The sequence below is a fragment of the Pristis pectinata genome, chromosome 17 (assembly GCF_009764475.1).
Source record: "Pristis pectinata isolate sPriPec2 chromosome 17, sPriPec2.1.pri, whole genome shotgun sequence".
Taxonomy (NCBI): domain Eukaryota; kingdom Metazoa; phylum Chordata; class Chondrichthyes; order Rhinopristiformes; family Pristidae; genus Pristis; species Pristis pectinata.
In genome coordinates, this window is record NC_067421.1 from 10,660,532 (window position 1) to 10,679,891 (window position 19,360).

The 19,360-nt window shown below is 39.3% G+C and overlaps 1 protein-coding gene across 2 annotated transcripts in view; it reads left to right on the top strand.

Moving 5' to 3' along the window:
* The window catches only part of zgc:63587 (uncharacterized protein LOC393431 homolog), a 116,800-nt gene that overhangs the window by 91,774 nt on the left and 5,666 nt on the right, over window positions 1-19,360 (top strand). For both annotated transcript variants that reach the window (XM_052032378.1, XM_052032379.1), the window contains 2 exons: window positions 3,712-3,769; window positions 17,699-17,809. In XM_052032378.1, coding sequence (XP_051888338.1) covers window positions 3,712-3,769; window positions 17,699-17,779 — 139 coding nt within the window. In that variant the 3' untranslated portion in view covers window positions 17,780-17,809. The remainder of the gene's footprint in view (window positions 1-3,711; window positions 3,770-17,698; window positions 17,810-19,360) is intronic.

The window sequence follows — 19,360 nt, forward strand, 5'->3', positions numbered from 1 at the left end:
TGGGTTACTAAGTTTGCAGATGATACAAAGGTTGGTGGCGTTGTGGATAGTGTAGAAGGTTGTCGAGCGTTACAACGGGACATTGATAGGATGCAAAGCTGGGCTGAGAAGTGGCAGATGGAGTTCAACCTGAAAAAGTGTGAAATGATTCACTTTGGAAGGTCGAATTTGAAGGCAGAAATACAGGGTTAATGGCAGGCTTCTTAGCAGTGTGGAGGAACAGAGGGATCTTGGGGTCCAAGCTCATAGATCCCTCAAAGTTGCCGTGCAAGTTGATAGGGTTTTAAGAAGGCGTATGGCGTATTGGCTTTCATTAGTCGGGGGGATTGAGTTCAAGAGCCGTGAGGTAATGTTGCAGGTCTATAAAACCCTGGTTAGACCACACTTAGAATATTGTGTTCAGTTCTGGTCGCCTCACTATAGGAAGGATATGGAAGCTTTAGAAAGGGTGCAGAGGAGATTTACCAGGATGCTACCTGGATTGGTGAGCATGTCTTATGAGGATAGGTTGAGCGAGCTAAGGCTTTTCTCTTTGGAATGAAGGAGGATGAGAGGTGACCTGATAGAGGTGTACAAGATGATAAGAGGCATAGATGGAGTGGACAGCCAGAGACTTTTTCTCAGGGCGGAAATGGCTAAACCAAGGGGGCATAATTTTAAGGGAAGTTATTGGAGGGAAGTACAGGGGGGGGATATCGGAGGTAAGTTTTTTTTACACAGTGGTGGCTGCGTGGAACGCACTGCCAGGGTTGCTGGTAGAGGCAGATACATTAGGGATATTTGAGAGACTCTTAGATGGGTACATGGATGATAGGAAAATGGAGGGGTATGCAGGAGGGAATGGTTAGATTGATTTTAGAGTAGGTACGATATCTTGGGCCGAAGGGCCTATACTGTGCTGTAATGTTCTATGTTCTAAAACTCATAATTCTTATGAAGCTTGACAGGCTGGATGCAGGGAGAAGATTTCCCCTAGTTAAAGGTCTGGAACCAGGGGTCACAGTATCAGAATAAGAGGCAGTGTATATAAGATAAGATTTCTTTATTAGTCACATGCACATCAAAACACACAGTGAAATGCCTCTTTTACATAGAGTGTTCTGGGGGCAGCCCGCAAGTGTCACCACGCTTCTGGCGCCAACATAGCATGCCCACAACTTCCTAACCTGTACGTCTTTGGAATGTGGGAGGAAACCGGAGCATCCGGAGGAAACCCACGCAGACACAGGGAGAAGGTAGAAACTCCTTACAAACAGCAGCCGGAATTGAACCCAAGTCGCTGGCGCTGTAATAGCATTAGGCTAAATGCTACACTACCATGAGATGAGGACAAATTTCTTCTTTGAGGTGGTGAACCTTTGGAGTTCTCTATCCCAGAAGGCTTTGGAGTTTCGGTCATTATCTCCATTCAAAATGGAGATTAATAAATTTCTGGATATTAAGGGAATAAGGGATACGAGGATAGTGGTGGAAAGTGGCACAGAGGTAGAGGATCAGCCATGATTTTGATGAAGAGTTGCTCCTATACACATCTTATGTTCCTATACTCTCTTACTAATTGAATCTTCTTGATTTGAAGAAGAACTGCTCCCTGTTTGCAGGTGTGAAGGTATTTTTTTTACTTGTGAATTATCCCTGCAGGTAACATTGCATTCAATAACCTGTCTATTAGTTAGAATATAGCATTAGTTGTTTGTCTTTACAGTATGCTAACTGTGACAGGTGTCTTCATATCAAAAAAGGCATATTCAGCTTCTTTTGGGTTTAAGTTATGGTTTATTGGCGCCATCTTTTAAGTAACAGAATTTGATTACAGTTGTTACCATTTATCCCACATTGTGACAACATTCTGTAGTGCTGCTGGCTAATGAATTCTCATATGGCAGCCTTGATAGCTGTTGGGTCTAGGGACAGGGACTCATCAAGTATCGAAGCTATCCAGAGGTGGATAGCCATTTGCAGTTGGAGGGGTCCTCCATTGCACAGTCTGAGGTGGGTGACTGGCAGCTGAGGTGATGTGCTGGTCATTGGAAGATCAGGTTAATAATATTTTTAAGATTTAATCTCCCTTCTGTCAAAATAATAATGTATCTATTGGTGTAGTTACTTTTTTCCCCTTTATACTGTTCAATGGCTTAAACCTGACAAATAGGGAAAGATCTTGCATTGAGTTTGTGAGCTGGAGAGGTAAAACTGGCAGCTGGATGGATTTTGAAGTTGCAAAGGAGCTTGCGTCTGACCTATGGATCATGTGTTTAGAATTGACTATTCTCATGAAAAATTGTGAGCACAACATGTATGCTTTGATGTTGAAATAAAGTCCAACTATCCAGTATATGAATGCTTGGAGATGTGTTGTAGAGAGGGAGACCAGAGATTCCTGGGGCATTCAGGTTTTAGGGCAACAATGAGCTCTGTCATTGGGGCATGAACCTGAACAGTAACTTCACAACAGTGTTCGTTTGACGGTGATGTGGAGAGTGGAAGGGTTTAACTGAATGAAGCAGAGAGGCTTGAAAAACAGAAGTTGAATAAGCAGCATGGGAATGAATTTCAGACTGGGTGCACAGGAAATATGGAGAGAATTATACAGGACGATGTGGTGAAAGAGAAGGATTGTGGATGTGCAGTTCAAATGAGGAAAATAATGCAAATCTAAACTAAAATGTATTGTAAATTGATGCACAAGAGGTAGAAACAAGAAGCTGCAGATGCTGGAATCTTGAGTAAGAGTCGTGAGTGAAGATCTGAACAGAATAGAAAATAATAAATGGTAGTGCCTGAACCGTCACTGCAACTGAACCAAGGTTTGGAGTTAACTATTGCTTGATGTAGACCCTTTGAGCGTGGGTGCGGAAAAAATGAGAAGTAATCATTATTACGGGCCTAAGGGTTAAGCTGGTAATGAGCTGTGCAATAGCAAAGGTTTGATTATATTGTATGGAACGTACTCTAATTCACCAAGCAGTAGAAGGCAGAATGAGCATGAAACATTCACACACATTTAAAGAGCATTTATTACTTGGAGGAATATAATTGTCGAATATTTTCATTACATGCAAGACTAGATTGAGATGAGGAAAACATGCCAAAAATAGTTGGTCATATTTTGCAAATGTTTTGCTGTTCTAATGAGGAAAGATGTTGTGCTTTGAGTAGTTGCAGGTATTTACGCAAAAAAATTGAAAGAATGGAAATAGGGCAAAAGTAACCACTAGGTAATCAGATTCACTTCAAAAATAGAAAAGGAAGCAAACAATGTCAAGAAGGTATGATAGATGAAAATTAGCAGAGCAAGAAATATAAAGTATAATTTTTCTCCCAGCACATTGGAGGATTGAAAAGATGGTTGATCAGAATATAAGTTCACAAATCATTCTTGGAAAAACTCCTGGATGTAGTATTTATGTTCCAACAATACACTGCAGTACAATTGGGTGACTAAGTTTGGTCTGGGATTAGCCTTTTCTGTCATTGTATTTGCCATTTGTGATTCAGTTAAGCAATATATGATCGTACTGGCAAGGTGATGGTTGCAATTACACTTCTGTAACCTTATATACAGATAATTTCAAGGTACTAAAGTACTACAAAATTTACATATTTTCATGTGGAGAAATTTGGCACAGGGATTTACTGCCTGAGCTCTCATTGGCAGATGATGTAATTTGAGTTGTCCAAGTTACTATCTTTATCTCTTTGTACTGACAGGAATGTGGAAGATGAAACAGTTGACAAGGACAAAATGCTGTTGCAGAAGGAAGCTGAGGTGAGTGTATCAATTTCTAAGGAGAAATTGCAGAAATCAATAAGTAGTAGAAGAAACTTGTATAATTTGAGTTCTTAGTAGATTATTGACTTTTTACACAGGAGTTGTGTGCCTTCTGCTTTTGAATAATCAACTAAATAACAAATCAAACTCTTCTGAATAATTCAGTTCTAAATAATTCAGTTCATTATTTACAGCTGCCTTCCTGCTCTTTGTTTTTAATGATAATTTATCTTCTACCAGGAGATGCACTTTACTGAATAATCTAACCAAATATCAGTAGTCAAGGGCATACAGAAAGTTGTTTTGTACGGAGGTAGGAATGGAATCTGGAACATGGCAATACTGCACCAAGCATTTGACCTCCATTTGGTCAATTCTATCTTGTACTGAATGATGCTATTTACATTTCTGTTTTCAGTAAGGTTAAAATTTGGGGCAGGTAGGGCAAGTGTGCTAGTGGAGGGGCCGCATGGTGTTACACTATATCCACCATCAGCATACAACAACTAGAAAAGCTGCTGCACTAGGTAAGAATTATTTGCCCCCGTTCTGGTTAAAAGTGGCAATGTTTTGCTGCTTAAGATACATTGGAAAGTCTGGCTCCTTATATAAAACAGATTATTCTACATGCCAATAATATAGTTTGTATGTAAATCTACAGGATAAAATTTGCAGACATGTAGAAGATGTTTACTCTTTTACTCTTTCTTGATATTTCTTCCTTGCTTGCAACAGTCTTTTTGTGTTCATTGCTTGCAACAGCACCAAAGTATTGTGTTCATTTTCAAAAGAAAGGTTTTCCTTGTGCAGCTGTGGGCAGACTTTTTCGATGTGCTGGCTGTACTGCAATATAGACAGAAATGGAGCAGCAGGTCACATCAAAGACTAGAGAGAATGATAAGAAAAAGAAAAATCACTTTTAGTGATTTTTGACCAGTAGTGTTGGGCTGCACTGTCAAGAGGCAACAAACTAAGAGATGTCATTTGTATTTACTCTGTCCATGCTGCACCCCCATTTGGAAATACCTGGAAGTGATATGGCACTGCTTCTGCATCATCTCTTTCTCTTCATTGCAGTGTGCATTACATTATGGTCTTTTGTCACGTTCTGTGGCTTTAGTAAGTTATCTAGATACTGATAAGGATGGAGACAATAGGGAAGGAAGAAGCTGGAGGGTGTAAATTAGGCTGGAGGTACAGATCAGTGGATCGAATTGAATAGGCTAACCCTGAAGAGTTGAATGATTTGGTTTCCATCTGTCTATAAAATCTCTTCACCAGAATCTGTGTTTTCTTTGACATTTGTTGATGAATCATCACATGGAATGTGATTGTAGTATTATTTGGCCTCTAGCACTGCCTCATCACCACTTCCCTTGACCTTTCCACTATCTTCGTTCTGTCTGGGAGAAAAGATGTGGAGAGCAGCATAACTTAAATGATGCTATTTTGAAGTGATGAATGAGAACTAGGGATGATTGTTTACAAATTATTGAAGGTGTTAGGAGAAGCTAAGAAACAAGGTGGGATAGATAATTTTTTGTGAATAGGGGTTCTGAATAAAAAAATCTTCAACATACAAATTTCTGATTATTACTCGATTACTGTGTACAGTTCTGGAGAGTCCAATTGAGAATGAATGTTAAGGTGCTAGAGAGAGCACAGATGATGTACTGAATGATATCATAGATCAGAGAGTTCAGTTATGCTGGATGATTAGAGAAACTGTGGCTGTTATCTTCAGGAGAGAAGATTGAGAGTGACTCAGGAGTGTTGCTCAATTAATATCGATGGAATTGCACAATGTACACCGCAGAAACAGGCCATTCAGCTTGGATCAATTCATCCTGGTCTGGTGCTCTGCTTGAAGTGACTCCCATTCTTCTATAATCTTCTATTCCTTTCTCCTCTACAGATTAAATGCATCTAATACTATTCCCTTGATGATTGGATTATGTTGATGGTACCTTCCTCATATGGAAACCTACTGGGTCTACTCTATAACTTTGAGGGCTTGTAGATCATCTTCCAACCTTCTCAATTCATATTGTCAGCTATTTTATCCTTGAAGGAATAACTGATCCTTTTCCACAGCATCCTTGAAAGTTTTGATACAGCATGTAAACCATTTCTTCTGCTAAGGGAGTAACTGGAAGTTATATATTTAAAATAACTGGGGGAAAAGGTTGGAGACAAAATTAAGGAAATTGATTCATATGGAGGGCTGTTATGATCTGGAACACATCATCAGATTCTATAAGAACTTTCAGAAGTCGTATACTGAAAGTGAGCAACTTGCAGGGTTTTGGGCTGGCAGATATAGGCATAGATCATATAACTCAGAAACATGGCCTTTGGCTCATTGAGTCCCTGTCGACCAACAAACCCCCATATTCCCACCACCTCTTCCCAGATTCTACCAGTCACTTGCATACTAAGGACAATTTACAGTGGCTAATTAACCTTTCAACCTGCATGTCTTTGGGATGTGGGAGGAAACCCACGTGGTCACAGGGAGAATGTGTAAACCTTCACACAGACGGCACCGGAGTCGTTGATGCTGTGAGGCAGCGGGTGAATGGCAGACTTTTGTGATGTGAGATTCTGTGCTTCTATTCTAGAGATGCCTGCAGAATGTGTTTGTGATGGAACTCCTGCAAAGTCCTGTGGTTATTATTTGGAGAAAAAGATATGTCTTTTGTATATGTTAAGCATATTTATCAGACTAGTCAAGCCCTGCAATCTAAAATGTATTCTAAATAATCCAGCCTTTTGAAGCCTTTTTTTTTTGTCCTTGGCTCAGAACTGAGACTTTGAGTGCCAATCCACCTTTTATATCTGTGTCCAGTGCTGGTCTCCACATGCAGATCCCTTTCCAACCACAAAAATGTCTCACTTTGAGAAGAAGGCATCAATCAAAATCAAACTTATGATTGAAAACATTCTTTTTGATATGTTTATAGGACGAATGCTCCAAGCATTAGTTTTCCCCAGGGCTGTCTAATTGAACTAGCTACAGTATCTTAAATGTAACTTGCACTCTAGAATTGCCAGTACTTCCTTGCTCTGCACAGACATGAGACTCCATTTACTGATACTGTGCGCTGAACAAGTATGCTCTGTAACAACAGTTTAAACTGTGCCAACATCATTTCCTTCCTTCCTTGCTTGTGCTATAAAGCAGATGCTGCTCAGAAGAAAATTATAAAGTGGAAGACTTCCAACTAGCCACCCAAGTGTAAGGTACATTGGGTAACCCGTCCATTAACAAAACTTAATACATTCACATTCTAATTTGTCCTAAAGTTGCAGTCCACATCAATGTGATTAAATAGTTCAAGTTATGCTGGTTGCAGTCATTTTCTCTGCCAGCACATTTGACAGGATAGTTCACTGAAGAAACCCAGGATCGGCTAAAGAAAGGAAGCTGGTATTTATTTATATGAAATTCATCTGATTTCCTCACTAGCTACCCAACAAGTGGTGATAAAGGCACACTTCACAATAACTGTTCGGTTTAACTCAAAGACCCTTACTATGTAAAATGATTAAAGATGGTTTGGCAAGAGTACATCAGTTTTTCATAAATTGAGTTACATTATGGTGAATGAGAAAGGATATCCTGTCGTTATGGCCATGCCAGTATCCACTCCGATCTTTGAAAGGGTACTTAGCCTTATTAAAAAATATTGTAATAAAATGACAATTTTAAATGATTGATTCCCAGAATCTATTTTCTTTCAGTTGTCAAACGCTGTTTATGCTGTACGTGAAATCAGGGCCCAGGTCAAATGTGTAATCGTGAGAGTATTTGAATTTAGCTTCATGCGAGCAAGGAATTTCATTGTACCCCAGTTTATGTGACAATAAACTAATCTGAATCCAAATTGAAGGCCAGTAAATTCGAGACATACCACTTTTTGTATCTAGCATCATTCAAAATCCCCAAGGACTACCAAAGAATTATTCTGGTCAATTAAACAGTATGTGAATACATACTTTAACATATTAATAACATTGCTCCATGCAGCATCCAGCACCAGGATATTTAAACTACAAACTCAACAGACCCTACAGTGCCATTTCGATTTGGTGTATGGGTCTTCACATTGTCCAAATAAGATGGCAATTCATTTAAAATTGAGAGCAATTTTTTTTTGCTGTATGCAATAGGCTTAGGATGGTAAGGAGACAGTTAACTCGAAAGTGAAATGCACCAATGCAACGGCAGTCTCCTGCTCCTTGAAGACATCAGCTGTTTCGACATTTACAATTAGGTTAATATAAGTACTCCTTAGAGCCCCACAGGCACGCACACAGACAAACATATACACACATTACACGCAATTGCCTTGCAGCTAAAGTCTAACTATCACGTGGCAACAAGCCAAGTCATGCAAGCAGCAAGTAAATCTCAGGGCAGAGAGCACAGTAATTAGATTAAAATAGATTCACTCCAGCCGCAGCGATCTGGCTAGATGGCAGTGAGCAGATCAACTGATGGGTGCTTTGCTTCGTTGATAGGCAGAACTGATGAACTGAGTGATCATACTTTTCTGATTAAATGATATCTGTCTAATCCATTTGCAACATGTTGGAATGGAGAAAATCTTAAAAAACAGTCACTAGAACTATAAGAAATTCATGCAGAGGAACTCTCCATTCATTCTCCTAATGTAGAGTATTAGTTATGCCTCTCGGCTAGAGCCACCAAAATATAATTGATGAAAATTATCCTGTGGGAGAAAATGACAGCTTAGGGGAGCTGCAGTGAAAATCTCTCATTTGCCCTTCCTGAGCAACATCACAAACTGAGCCAAAGCACATCCATGTACAATCTATCTGGAAAGAGATGTTATTCCCTGGACAAGTTTACATAAAAATAATGCAGGTTCAGGATTTTGACTCTTTCAGGATTAGGTTTTCAACAAATAACAGCACAGGTTAACATTTTCACTAATGAGTTATTCAATTATTAATGAAATCAACTCTTCCTACTTGAGATAATTTATAAACTTTGTTTCCTTCCTGTACAAAGCTATTTAGCGAAAGTCCTATTTTAATTGTATGAATAAATATTTCAAGTACTTACTCATTAGCTGAATCTTACTTGTTTCAGAAATACTTTTGAACAAGAAAAAACTTGCCTTCTGTGAGATGGCTGCCATTTCCCAGCATTTCTGAAGGCTGCAGTAAAGAAATGTGATCTGCAGCTCCATCTTTTACTGCTTATTGGACTTCATGATGTTAGTGGAAGGTTTAATATTTTGCATTCAGTTGAGAACATTGCTTATTTTGCCACTAACTTATTTACTGGCTCAACCCATTGACATCAGTCCAGCGCAGCAGTGTTGTTTACCCATGTTGCAATTACCAGAGAGAACCAAAACCTTTGGAGCATTTAAGTTTTGAATGTGCTATTTCCTGTGCTATTTATATATGGGGCATTATAATTGCAGCATCTTTCTCTTTAGTATTGATAGTTCCCGGTCATTATTTTGATTTCCATGCAGAACATCTCTGGGAGAAGAATGACTTGTGTGACCAGTGCAAATAAAGATGCTGAAATGGGGAATTTACCTTTGAGGTTCTCTCAGGTGCTCTGAGAGATGGAATTCTTGCCAACACCCATATTGGAGGCAATACTGATAATTGCTGAGCTGTAACTGACTTTTTTTTAATATAAATCATTATGAGTTATAACTTGATTATTTATGCATTTGAAGAGTTCATCTTTAAATTCACTGACATTAGGAAAAACATTCTGCAGTTATTTGAGTTGAATTGACTCATTTGAACTATTTCACTCACTCACTCACTCCAGACTTGGGAGCAATAGCATTCAACATCATTTCCTTTTATAATTTAATATAGAACTGCAGCTTTTGCCCTGCAACCATTTACATTTCATTGCGCAAAACATTTCTGTAGGCTGTTTGCCCTTTGAAATTGATTGTCTCTTACACACAAAGTTTTAAAATGTCTTACAGTTGGAGTTGACTTCCTTTGACTGCATGCACATTTGGAAATGCGCACAACACTCCACATGCATCTGTCCACCCTGGAATTTGGGAACGACAGCACCCTTTATGTAGGATGTATTTTTGTTTTGATTTGTAGAAAGTCTAAATTTTTTATAAACGTTTCCATTGACAGAGCTGCTCTGTGAGGCTCAATGTGCCACGCCATTTCCTTTAGCAAGCAGTAGAGCAGATGTAAGAGGGCTGTAAAGTAAGGGATTCCCTTAGAGAGCATTACCTCTTTAGGAAATTATTTGGGGCCATGTTCAACATTAAAAATAATGCCAAATATATAGGTGTAAGTTGTTATATGTAAATAAGCAAGACTTACACTTATTCAGTGTTTTTCCACTACCTCTTTACAACCAAAGTCATTTTGTACAGTATAATTTCTTACAAGTAGCAGTTAAATAAGTGTCCAAGTGTCATTTTTAAATAGATTTTGAGAGAAGGTGAATATTGCAGGGCACTGGGAACTTGCTCTGTCCCCTTCTGCTCTTCAGATAGCTTGTATCGTGGGATTTTTACATCCAGTAGAAGGGACAGATGGGTTCTGATCTTGCTTGAAGCATAGCGCCTCTGTTGCAGCAGTCCCATAGAATATCAACCTAGATCTCATGCCTAAATCTCTGGAGTGAGACTTGTATCTACAACCGTAGTTTAGTTAGTTGACAAGGCTCCTGCCAAATAAATTGAGGATAAAGTGGAAAGTTCAGTTGTTGGAGATCTTTTTAAAAACAGATAAAAACTGATTATGTCCAGACTGATATCAACATATCTGTTTTGGTTATGACTGACTGTAATACTGATATTCTTTGTATATGAAGTAGGACACCATAAAACATTTGCAGTGGAGAAAGAAAACAATGCATATGTAACTATTGAAGAGCTGAGGGTGTTTATTAATATATAAAGAGCTAATGGAAATGTTTTCTCTTTGATTCCTTTCTTCTCCTTCCCTACTCCCTAAACAACCGTTAGGGAGTAGTTCTGCTTCAGCTGTGACCAGTTGTGGGTCTGGCAATAGTTTGGTGTTCTTGTAAGCCTGGCCTGCTCATCTAAGGCCATTCAGAGTAATTCCACTACTTCAGAAGCTTCATGTGAGAAAAGTGTTTTTAAATATTTTTTTGGATGTTTTTATAATGCATTGCAGCATGAAAATTGATGTGGCACCTGAGTGCACTGAAATATTGAAGTGCAGAACATGAAATGAATGGTTTAATTATTAACAAGATCGAATCCAGGCATTTGCCTCCTGTCTCTTGCACATGTTCCCCTTATAAAACCAGGTTTGTTTTTACTGAGGGGGTCCTATTGGCTTTGATGTGGTTTTCTTACAAACACATTGAATTTCACCTGTTTAAAACATTACCAGTTGATGAAAACCTTTGAATTCATGCATTTGAAGTGAAGCCAAGAAACCAGTAATGTTTGCAGAAGATAGCAATTCTTGAGAGCTGCTGCATTTATGCTTGGTTGCCCACAGCCACTTGAAGACTCTTGCACCTGAGAGGTCCTTTGTGTTGTTTGTAATTTAGTAATTGGATTGGTAGTTGCTGGAGGCCAACATTGTATTATCTATCCCTTTTGTGTTTCATGCCAGCTGTGTCCTTACAAATTGTAAAACAATGACCTGATTGCCTCTGAACAAACTATCAGGGCTACATCCATCACAACAGGAAGGAGTGAAGGGATGTGGCATGCCCTCTTTGTTGGTAAGAATGTCCAGCAGAAGAAGATAAAATAGGCTTATGAAATTCAGTACTGTAAATGTGTTGTCTTCCTGCATGCAATAAGGGTAATTGTACTTTTGTTAAAGACATAGTCTTACATTTTCAGTGTTCAAATATTCATGCTTTTACTCTTTATGCTCTTCTTTGGAATTTTTCTACAGAGAAACATGTTAATGCTTAGCACATTTGGATTTGTTCTGTGAAGATTAGTGACTGTCAGACTATGTCCCAAACTGAATTTTCTATGTCATGTGCCTCTCCGATGCCTAAGCAGGGCTGATTCTATAATTTGGACATTGACTGAATGTACATGTTCATTGCTAAAACTTACCCATGTGTCGCCATTTTGAGCAGTGACCTAACCAATGCTTTTCATACAGCAGTCCCCATCGCTTCACATGCTTCAACTCATCCAGAATCCCCTTCCTCTTCAAATCCCATTGTGCTGACCTACCCTTGTCAGCTACCCTTGCATGTGATTCCATTTCATCTTGAATTCTTCTCTGTACTTCCTGCAGCCTGTTTGAAGAATCATCTCCAGGCATTAATCCTAACCCAGTTATCTTTCCTTAATTTCGCTACTACTATTCCAATAATCCTCAGTTTCTTTCATTTAGTTAGCTCCTTCTGAATGGGTTCCATTCACATCATTGCAAATGAATGATTCTTGTTGACTAATATGAAATGGAGTACACAGATGATCATCAGGAAAAACATTACTGACTGGTCTGGGGTGCTGAGAGGTCGCAGGCAGACACAAAGTGGAATGAGCTAAACATGCTGAATTGTTGCTCTGTAGCTTTACAGTTGGTAGGAATTTCTAGCAAAGGCTCGTTTTCACAAAAAATCTATTTGAAGAGAGTGCCTGTACCTCGAAGACCTGTAGAGGCAGGTAGATCAGACAAGAAGGTGGCCACTGGTGCTCTTCCATATTGTAGCAGGCAGCAGTAAAATCAGGCATACATTGCCTCAAGGGCATTGGTGAGATTGTACGTATAACTGTGGTGGTGGCACGGTCATTAAATTACCGTAATATAGAAGTCTAGACTAACATTCCAGAGAGCCAAGTTCAAGTCACAGCACAGCAGACGTGGAATTTAAATTCAGTTAATAATTTTAAAAGAATTAGTAATGATGACCACAAAACAACTAGATTGTTGTAAAAGCCTATCTGGCCTTTTGGTGACACCATCTATGTGATTGACCCTTAAATAGCCTCTGGAATGGCCTAGCAAACTCATTCAGTTCAAAGAAGTTACGGATGGACAATAAATACTGGTTAAATACTTGTTAGTGATTCCCAGATCCCAGAAAATGAATAAAAAATTTTTTAGTTGTTCATTTGTAAGGATCAACAAGGTACATGCATTGTTTCAATAACACTAGTGAGTTTGAAGCAATTCCCATCACATATTAATAATTAAAACTTGCACCTAGCGCTGCTAAAATCAATGTTTAATGTAGCTTGAGTCCAAATAAAGACTTTTCCACATTGAAATTGACATAGGTACCTTGGACTGTTCATCTTGCTGAAGGGTAGCATGCATTTGCACAATTGCTTAATAGTTCAGATTGCAATTTTTCTTCCCCAGGAAATGGAGGAGGGTTACTTAGGTATATACTGTAAGCATCAAAATCCTGGTCTGTACTGTACTGACAGGCCTTTCTGTTGGGCCAGAAAACAGGAAGAAAGAAGTGCTCATTTCCATTTCCTTGTCCTGTAGAAGGAGGCCCATCAACTCTATGCTGGCTCACATTAGATTTCCCTGTGATTACTCTCCCCACATTCCCATCAAACCCCCTAGATTCTACTCCTCACCTATACACCAGGGGCAATCTATAGTGGCCAATTAATCTGCCAACCAGCTTGTCTTTGGGATGTGGAAGAGAACAGGAAGACTTGGGGGAAAGATTCATGCTGTCACAGGGAGAGCAAGCAAAGTCCACGCAGACAGTACCGGAGGTCAGGATTGAACCCAGGTTGCTGGACTGTGAGGTAGGAGCTCATCGAGTTTCAGCACTGTGCTGCCACTGCTAAAGGTCTCTTGTTCTCTAATGGTGACGGCAGTGTTTCCTCGTCTACATTTAAGCATTATAACTATTATCTGGGCAGTAGGCAACTGCATCATTTGATCTCCTGGAGCACTGGTAGGCTTTTACTAACTATAGATGGTGTCTGTATGTCTGGAAATTGTCTTGTTAACTGCTATAGTGTTTTGGATAGGTTTCTGCCACATGTGCAATGCAGGTGTATACTTCTGCTTCACTGAACAGCTACAACCTTTCCTTATTCCAGCAGCCACAAAGTACTGACATTCAAATATGACTGGGGAGAAAATTCTTCAAAATTAAAATTATGTTTCTTGTTAGGTGCGGCATGGCCCTTTCTCTGTTACACACCTGCATTGAAGTTGTTTTAATTGCATTGAGGATGCCAAAGCAGTGCCTGTGTCAGTGAAGACTCTCACTTTGCAATTGATCATTTGCAAGTAATATTCTTATTTTGAGATACTTTGTTCCTGCGTTGTGAAATGGCACGACGCTAAGGCATTTGCTGGTAGAAGATTGTAGTAAATCATGTGTCCTGGAGCACAGTATGCTGGAAGATGACAGTGGTCTGTACTGACTGTACTGTTAACTTGAGAAAGATGATCTCCAACTATGTTCACTTCTACCTTTGAGCTGTTGCAGGACTTTCAACCTTCGACAGTGAGGGAACAGTGATGTGCGTCCAAGTTGGGCTTGCTGAGACTGCAGTTGCACATCTCATGTTGGCACTTTTATGTTTCCTTTACAGAATACTCTGAAGTTGTGAAAATGAACAGGAATAGTTCAGTATCTGGGCTATTCAAATTCAGTACAAAGTGCAGATTAGTGCCTTGATATTCATTTGTTTACGTGTAGCTTGCATCCTGTTTTATATTTCAAATCTGTTATTTTGAAATAGAAAGTACATTGCACTGAGTGTTGTTCTTCCACTCAGTTTGACTCCCATTTTGGTAACTTCAAAAATTTCTGCATTTTCACCACCTCCCCTCTTTTGATTTACATTAGCATCCCCTTTTGTTACTTAATTGCTTCAGTCTTCTACTCCTAGAACTGATTTTCCTCTTCTCTCTCTTCTTCCCTTCCTCTGCATCTCAAAACCTACATTTCTCAGTTTTGATGAAAAGTCATTGATCGGTTGGACACTGCACAGATGCTGCCTGAGTATTTCGAGCATTTTCTGTTTGTATTTCAGATTCCAGAAATTGCAGTACTTTGCTCTTTGAATCCATTTGGGTAAACACCATGAAAGATTCTTGGTTTTGCAATTCCTTTGTAAATTTAGTTAGATGCATGGGAGCCCGATTCTTAATTGATGTAGCTCCATGGTCCAAGATTGTACTGAACTTTTCTGTGTTTTGGCAGTCTCACTTGGACAGGTAATGATACAGGATATACTATATATGGTATATTATCAGGTAATGATATATCAATTTTAGCCCAGGTGTACCTGATTTCAGAGCAAACTTTCTGCCAAATTGTTTTAAAACTGTGTAGAATCAATGCTGTCTGTGATCTTCTTTAAATTATATTTGGGATAGAGTACAAAGGTAAAGACCTCAACCAGTTAGAGAGTTTAGCCAAGTGGTCAGAATGGAGTATTCTGTATAACCATAACCAGCCTAGTATAGATTGGGGGTTTAAATTCTGTGTCGGTTCTGTGTCCTCCCAAACCAGTGACTATGCAAGCTGTGAAGGCACAAATAATTGATCATAGCATCCGTTAGTTTAAAAGAAAATAGTACTCATTTGAGGGATCAAACCACATTCTATGAGTGAGACAGTTCTTTCAAAACCAGTAATTCAAACAGAATTAGTGGCCTGAAAAGTTCTTAGGCTGAAGGTCGAAGAAATTTAAGTAACAAATATTGAGTTACTAAAGTTTTTTTTAAGCTAGGTGGTGAGAGCTTAATAGCTGCAAGTGGCTGATGAACGTTAATATGTTGGGATATAAGTTACTGGACTAACATCAATAGACTAGACCATTTTTCGATTGGTTGAATCTCATCATGGCAGCTGGGCAATTTAAATACACGTGATTAAATAAATGTGGAATTAACATTCTGCATCTCTATTAGTAACCATGAAGCTACCGGATTGCCATTTGAAAACACCTCATTCACTAGTGTCTTTTGGATGAGGAATTCTGCCGTGTAGGTGCCTCCAGACCCACTAATATAGTTGACTCTTAACTGTCATCATAGTGCAGAGGCAATTGAGAATGAACACTACATCCTGGCATTGCCAGTGACATCCACATCCTGTGAATGAATAACTTTAAAAAAAAAACTTAATTTACCAAATACCTTAATTATAGGCTGCTAATAGTACTTGGATTTCACCTTTTCTCTGTCCAGTCATTCAAGGGGATCGTTTACAGCAGCAAAACATTGAACCTTAAGGAACAAACCTTACTGAGGAAATGTTTCCCTTGCACAAGCTTTGCTGCTTCAGGTTTGACTTTTATTTTCCAGTAACATTGAAGTCGCATGTGGTGCCTGCCCTTGTCTGGCGACTACCTGTGTGTGGAAGCTCGTCATTTTGTGGCTATGTTGTAATTTTGTCAGTCATTCTGCCTTGCTTTTTATTTCATCATTCTGTTCCCATCTAATCTATCATTATATATGCAGAAAATGAATCTAATCTCATAGCAGGCCTGATAAACCCTTCTGCTTTGTTCTGCTCCATGCAATGTGCAAAACAAAGCTTTCCCTCAGAATTCGCAATTTTTCACTCCTCACTTGTTATATAGGCTTGCCTGCTGAGGATAGAATTAAATATTCCCAGTCAGTGGTCTGGAATTTTAATTTCATTGTGAGTGTTCAGCAGCTCTGCAGAAATGGATGGGTGTGGGGGAGGGAAAATGGGAAAGTGGCTCAAGTGATTAGTAGTGCTTGCCACTGGATGGCACAGTGCTGTCAGAGTGTGGATGCTCAGGGAAGCTGGAGAATGACCAGTGCAGAGCACATCCTCCACCAGATCCGGTTACGTATGCATAGTAACCACCAACTCCAGTAAGTGGAGATTGATGAGCACCTGTCCATCAAAAAAATCAGTGAATAGTGCAATGCTCAGGACTGCATTCACTCAAAGTTCATTTTTATCAGTGTAACATAATGACTAAGATCATATCTACATGCATATTAAGAGAACCTTAATATAGCCTCTGCTGTACCTCTGCATGGTGTTCCAGGTTCACTCAATCCATCAGGGCTATACAGATTTAATTGGCAATGTTTGGGATTTGAGATGAATTATTTTTAAGTAGTGCCATGCATTCATAACTGTTTAGAATCTCCAGTACCTTTAATAATGCATGAAATATTTCAATTTGCGTTCCAGAATAAACAATCACGTAACAAATGATCTCACTGTCAAAGAAATGTCATTTAGCATAAGAAACTAAATATCATGTTTTAGATAAAGTGTCACATAAAGTGTTTGAGAGGTGCCTGAATTGGGCTTGAAAATAGTGTTAAGAGTGTATAAACCTTCACTGTTTAAATGCTCTGGGTTTGAAGCCAGTACTGGCATTGATCTACAAAGCTTTGCTAGAGACGCAAGTTGCTTATCAAAATCCATGTACTGGGCAGAACGTGTTGATGCCTTTAAAAGCACTGAGTATGAAATAGGATGAAAAGCACTGTTCTTTTGGTAATAAAAGGATCTTTGAAACAGCACAATCCCATATTCTCCATCCCTCCCTCCCCCAGTCTGAGCATAATATTATCATTATAACATGGCCTTTTAGAGCCAATAATTTTATTATAAAGGGTATGCACCTCAAGTGGAGTGTAAATTATAATCTGTAAAAGTCGGGAGATGCAATTTTGTTCCTGCTGAGAGCCTTGTTTTGAGGGTCTTTTTTTATATAAATCAGAAATGCTGTTTATAACCTAACTATGAAAAGCACTTTTTTGTCTCATTATTAATCAAAACTCCTTGGTTAATGATGTACAATATGTATGTGTACAAAGAGTATAACACTGCCTCATATCTTGTTGCTTTTTTAAATGAGTGTTGTGGATTGATGTTGTGCAGAAATGACATTGCTCCCTTTGTGCAAGTGTTTGCAGTGAGCTGTGCAGTAAAGTCATGCTGTAAATGAACAATTATTTTCTCCTCAGTTGCGTCGAATGCAAGAAATGATCGCCCAGATGCAGGCACAGATGCGAATGAAGCCTGCAGATAATGGAGATGGACATTGAGTGATGAGCCAGTTTTACTTTTATTTACAGGTAAGAGTCTTTGGTGATCTCAACCTGTCCCCAATCTCCCTCTGTTTATGGGCTATTGGAAACTGGATGTCAGAGTTAAATGAATGGAATCACACCTGAGAACTATTAGTTGCCTGAATCTCACTCCTGAGTATCCACACAGTTTCTCCCTTGAACCCAAAGAGTCCGAGTTATTGCAGCCCAAGAGCAAACCATCCAGCCCAGTGAGTCAATGATGGTGCTCTGTCAATCAATCCAGTCAGTCTTCTGCAGATTTACTTCCTCAAGTACTGTCCAGTTTCCTTTTGAAATCATTGTCACCACCCTCATGTCAGTGTTTCCTGGTTAGTGCCACTTGTTCCATTTGATTAAGAAAAAAGTTCTTCCTCATGTTCATCCTTAAGTTCTTGGCCAGAATGTTAAATCTATATTTCCTAGTCCTTGTACCATCAGCTGATAGGAACAGCTTTTGTTTTGTCTACCTTCTCTAATCCTTTCAATCTCCCTTCACACTTCTTTGCCCCAAGGAAACCAACCTCAAATTTACCAACCTAACTTTGTAGCCAGGGTCTATCATCCCTGGACCCATTCTGGTAAATTTTATGTACAGAATCATTATATATGAAAACTCTTGTAAAAGTCTGTTTCTGTAAGAACTTTCAGGGTTTCTTGATATAAATGCAGACAACTAGGAATTCCAAAGTGCTTGTCATTGTTTCTCACTAACTTTGGACAGTAGATGGCAAAATGCCAAACCATCTCTCCCAAGAGAAAGGTGAAAATTGGCATCTTTAAATATGGACTCAGTTTCTCCCTGGAGGAGGACAAGATAGAAAGCTAGAGCTGACTTGTGACGGTCCTTGCAGGAAAGACCTTCTTCATTTTATGACCACATTGTGAAAATGGCTTTTTAACAGCAAAGGGTTAATGTGGGAGCTTTCTTGACTAGTTCAAAAAGCACAGCTAGTTCTCTGCTGTCGAACATTCGGTCCTGTTGGCTGAATGAAGTCCGGCTGCAAAACAAAATCAAAGAAGCAACAGCTGGAAGATGGCTGCGATTTTTTTTTAATAAATGTTTAGGATTGTACAGTTCTACCGCAGAGTTTCTAATTTGGGATAGGAATGTATGTGAAAATATGAAACTTAGGAGAAAATAGGGAAACTGTCGTCTGTATTTTAAACAATGCCCCAAAGAATCCTCCCACTGCTTCTGTTTAATTGCTTCCACCTCGGCATGTTTCTCAAGCTGTCCAATCAAGCTGTTGTGCAGTACTGTGGAATTCGAACTGTGAGGCTGGCCAGAGGTCAAATGGACCCCAAGATACGCCTGATTTTTTTTTGTTTCTCCCCCCCCCCCCACCCTCCCTTCATCTTTCTATACAAGGTGAGGGAGGTATATTTACATTTTGGAATGCTTCAAGTTCCAAGTTCTTGAGAGTTGTATCTCTGAACTTCCTGTTGGTGTGGGTGGTTTGAGTTATTTTGTCTGAGGATGATTGTAAGTTTGAGTGACAGGGCTGGCTGACGGTGGAAGTCCAGAATCTTCACAGAGCTAATTCTGAGCTATTTTCC